Raw genomic sequence first — 4,463 nt, forward strand, 5'->3', positions numbered from 1 at the left:
AATGAAGAAGTTGTGCAAAATGAGAGCGGTTTGGCCTGGCGGAGGAGGGCGGTAGAGAACGGGGATGGTTCCGGGCACATTTCAACTAGTCTTCTTTCACATCACCTCGTTCGATCTTTGGCAATCTGTCATCTCAATCGTGCTCATGTCATTTCTTTTACAATTGAAGAAGAAAGAAGGAGATTCGCCAGACGTGTTCCAGGTCGTTTTTTTCCTCATCTCATTGTTAGTTGCTCCTCTTCCACTACCATGAAACCAATGCGAAGTGATTACTGCCCCCGAACTGCCTTTCTCTACTTAGAATTGCAGACACATTTTCCAGGACAAATCCATCATATGTATATGAATTACAAAAGGAAATTGGCAACTTGGATTTTTCACTAGCGCTGCGGTGTTTATTCCTAATTTTTTATTATTTACATCCTGAGGTCTCCATGTCACATTGCTTAATTTCCTCAATGGCATCTGTTTTTGTCAATATTAAAGAGGCTCTGATTGACTGAGAGTACGTGATATTGTGTCACACTGTGTCGCAATGTAAGTCGTGTTGTTCAAACACCCTTTACTTACACTGTTAAAGGTCATCTCACTTCTCTGTAACGGAATTATATATAATCGATCTTACGCTATAAAGGTTGCTAAGATTTATTATTTTGCCATGGTCTTTGAACTGATTTCCAGTTTTTTCTCCTTAACCTATGAAATGCCACCTTTTAAAGTTCTCCCTAAACCACTCAATAACGCTCAATAGATTAAGCATTCTACTAACTCGGAAATTGGGGACTTTGATTAATCATTGAGTTTTCCTGTTTGGTTTCCTGGTGGTAATTGTACATAACATCCTTAATATCCTCTATTTCCGTCTGACAGGACATCCTGAACTTGTCAAATATATCAAAGATTAATAACCATATGCAAAAATATCAAAGCTGGTGAACCACGATTATGAAATGATAATTTAACACGAGAAAGGGTAACAGTTGGTGATTAGACCATGCATTATTGTTTGACATGTGCAGCCACAGGGGCATGGTGATAACGCATTTTTTTAGTTTTGCTGCCTCACAGCAACAGCGACTCAGTTTTCATTCCTCTGCCATGTGACTCTCTGTCTGGAGTTTGAACATTCTCCTGTCTGCATGAGTTTTCTCTTAGTGTTCTGGCTTACTCTCACAATCTGAAGATGTACACATTACGTGAAGTGGGTATGCTAAATTGCCCAAAGTGTCCAGGGATGTGGAGGATAGTTGAATTAGCCAAGAGTGCTGCAGGGTTCCGGGGATAGTGTAGTCGGTCTGGATGGAATTCTCTTTTGAGGTGCGTGTGGACTTGATGGACCGAATAGCCTGCTTGAACACTATATGAATTTTATGATTCCATAAAGCAAGAGTAATTTCATGAAAGATGCCAGGAATGTTTAATTCTCTGGATAATTGGAAACCTTTGGAATGTCAAATATGTCATGTATATGAGGAAAGTAATTCTAAGCATGAACAGTGTTTTACTGTTAATATATTCAGACATGTTTATGACTTTATTTCATTCTGTCTAGTTCCTTGCAAATGTCTATTTCACAAGCTATGCACATTAAATAGCTTCTAGTAAAGACGGACTTATCTTCTTTATTCCAGATTCAAGGAACAACAGTTGCTCATACATATACGCACATAACATACACACACCTCTTCAATTGTGACAGAATGAAACAGGTTGATGGACTTTACAATCACGATCTTCGAAGAATTCTAGATTGTAGAAGAGCAACTCTTCTGAACCCTTGCAAATCTTTTGGTAAGATCATGAAAATCCGATGCTTAATTGTCAGTAAAACGCATGCCATTGCTTTTGGAGTTATTATTTGTTGGGAAATGTAATGGCTACGTCATTGCCACAGAACGTCATCTGCCAGGAAATGGAAACATTTCTTTCTCTGGTGGAGGCAGATCATGCGGAGTGAGCATTCATTTTTTTGTTTCCTTTTCGGTACAGGATTATTTCAAAAATTGTGTTGTACGATCACAGTCTATGTTTGCATGCTCAATTAATGCATAACTATCAAACGAAAATACAACAAACAAAACTAATCGTCGTTTTCGAATATTTAAGGTTGACAAGGGAAATTCAGTGAGTTTTTATGTTTCATTGTTTCAGCAAGTTACGCATTAGAGTCAGTGGACTTTGTAACTTGTTAATTAACTGCTCCCTGAATTTACTCTGAGTCACAGCATAAATAAAAGTGTTTGTACAACAGCTCAAAAGCTGAAGCATATTTGCACATTCACGAAAAATGAACTTGGGGTCAGTGAAACCATTGATTTTATTGTCAGTTGTCAATCGGTCGTATATAAAGCGTATAATGTACGTCAGCCACAATAGGATGAAACTGCCAGAGATGGCAAAGAGTAAAACGATGGACTTTCTCCTGCTCTCAATCTCAGGATCATTTTGGTTACATTCATTTTTGTGGATCATGAGCCTTTTTCGGGCTCTGTTGACTGCAAGAATATGCCTGACAGTGACAGCATTGAATAGAAGAATCAGAAGAAATGGGAGACATGGAGTTAAAATACGGTCAGCCCAATCAAATATTTTCCATGCAACTGAAGTATAACGTACATCTTTTATTCTACAATACCAGGGGACAATTCCAATTGTGTAGATAGGTTCATGAATAAAATACCAAGGGATATTTTTTACACAACTCAGGACACAGACCATTACTATCACAAAAATTGCCATCTTTTCTGCGTAATATTTTATTTTCAGCTTTTGATAACAAATTGCTATGAACCGGTCGAAACTGAAAGTGACTGTTAGCCACACAGAACAGTCTCTGGAGGCATAAATCAATGTGGTACTCATACTGCACACGGGAGTAATGGACAGAAAACTGCCTGGAAAATAAATACCCGGAATACGATTTAATAACACAGCAGTGATAATAACCAGAAGATCTGTAATTGCCATAGATACCAGGTACTGCGTGATACATTTAGAGAGACCACATCTTCCTTGGGAGAGGATCACAATTGCGACAACATTTACTGTAATATTAAAGAGACAAACAGCTAAGAAGAGATTTCAAGATTGAGTATTATTTGTGATCTGCATTATATAACGTTTCAACGCATCATAAATAGCTTCATTCACTGGGGACTAAAAATAATCAAATTCTTACATTACTATATCAGATGTTACAATAGTACCATTAGAAACATCATAACTACGGTGAAGCTGAAACAGACTAAATAAGACAGTTTAATGAAAACCATGTTAAAACTCATGCAGACAAGAAAATACATTATTACATGGACATTTCAAATGATTTGAATCAATTAGTCAAGATATGTTCAATTCAGTAAATCGCTGATTATTCCCCACACTGCGAAAGAAAAGAATTAGAACCTGTATTAACATGAAACAATGGACAAAATCTCAATATATTCGAAATCAGTTGCACTGACAGATCTCGACATAAAACTGAGTGATCCTGGCGTTCATAAATGCATTTATGAGTGGTCATAATAGACAGATTGATTACCATGCAAGGTAACACCTGCAATCTTCAGTTTTACTACCACGCATGCACAATAGTAGAAATGTTTACCCTCTACAATGTCCATTGCAACAACTCACTAAGTCTCCTCAGCCTGTTCTATAAAACAGTCAACGAGAAGAGGAAATGCAATAGGTGAATGTGAAACCAATAACTGCAAGGTCCTTCTATAACCACAGAAAATCCTAACATTAAACTACACGAATGTGTGGTTATGGTTCGAGAAGATATTCATGGCCGTCACTTTGGATGTATCAAAACCGCAGAGATTCCAGTAGTTCAATGTAGCAGCTCAGCAATACCTACTCCAAGGCCATTAGGAAAGAGTAACAAATGGTACTCTCGCCAGTGACACGTGCATTCAAGATTTTTAAAAAAGACAATTTACAACTAATGCGCACTTGCATCCCTATATCAGAGGAAATCTATATGTCATGCTATGACATTCATTCAACTATTTTGAACATCTTGACAGATTATCTTTCCAATGCAAGGCGTCCACAACTAAAGGAAATCTCACAGGTGGAGTCTAACTAATAAATTATACAAGTATAGCACAACTTCAAAATCTCTGTAATCTAGTCCACAGTACTTTACCTGTTGTGTGAGCCAAAGTACTTTACCTGGGACCGCAATAGCTGCAAGCAATGTGTAAAAAATAGCATATTCGAGACCTCTTGGCGGTACATGCATTGCTCTGCCAGAGATAGTGATGTCTGTTCCTGATTCTGCATGCAATCTATTTATAGTCTTCTTTTAATCCACAATTATCTTTGAAGTTAACACACCAGGGCCATAATTAGGTGGTTTCGCAAGTAGTTATAGTCATTGAACAAACAGATTCCATTAGGTCACCGTTCCTGTTGGACACAATTACTGTACAAAAAAAGACTTAACTCTCTTTTTT

The 4,463-nt window shown here is 37.6% G+C and overlaps 1 protein-coding gene across 1 annotated transcript; it reads right to left on the reverse strand.

The window, feature by feature from the left end:
- Positions 1-2,075: 2,075 nt before the first annotated feature.
- On the reverse strand, positions 2,076-4,249 carry LOC122543751 (putative G protein-coupled receptor 139). The gene is made up of 2 exons (XM_087975665.1): positions 4,180-4,249; positions 2,076-3,044 (listed from the first exon to the last, which is right to left on the reverse strand). The coding sequence occupies exons 1-2, from the start codon at positions 4,247-4,249 to the stop codon at positions 2,140-2,142; spliced, it is 975 nt and encodes a 324-aa protein (XP_087831791.1). The 3' UTR covers positions 2,076-2,139.
- Positions 4,250-4,463: the final 214 nt, after the last annotated feature.

This window comes from Chiloscyllium plagiosum, unplaced genomic scaffold (genome assembly GCF_037043375.1).
Source record: "Chiloscyllium plagiosum isolate Xiang-an unplaced genomic scaffold, Cpla_swu_hap1 HiC_scaffold_27, whole genome shotgun sequence".
Lineage (NCBI taxonomy): Eukaryota > Metazoa > Chordata > Chondrichthyes > Orectolobiformes > Hemiscylliidae > Chiloscyllium > Chiloscyllium plagiosum.

Excerpts from the sequence above, each read along its gene's own strand:
- LOC122543751 (XM_087975665.1), bottom strand. The coding sequence starts at position 4,249 with ATGCATGTACCGCCAAGAGGTCTCGAATATGCTATTTTTTACACATTG. Across the intron at positions 3,045-4,179 it reads TGCAGCTATTGCGGTCCCAG|TAAATGTTGTCGCAATTGTG; the intron begins GTAAAGTACTTT and ends TTAATATTACAG.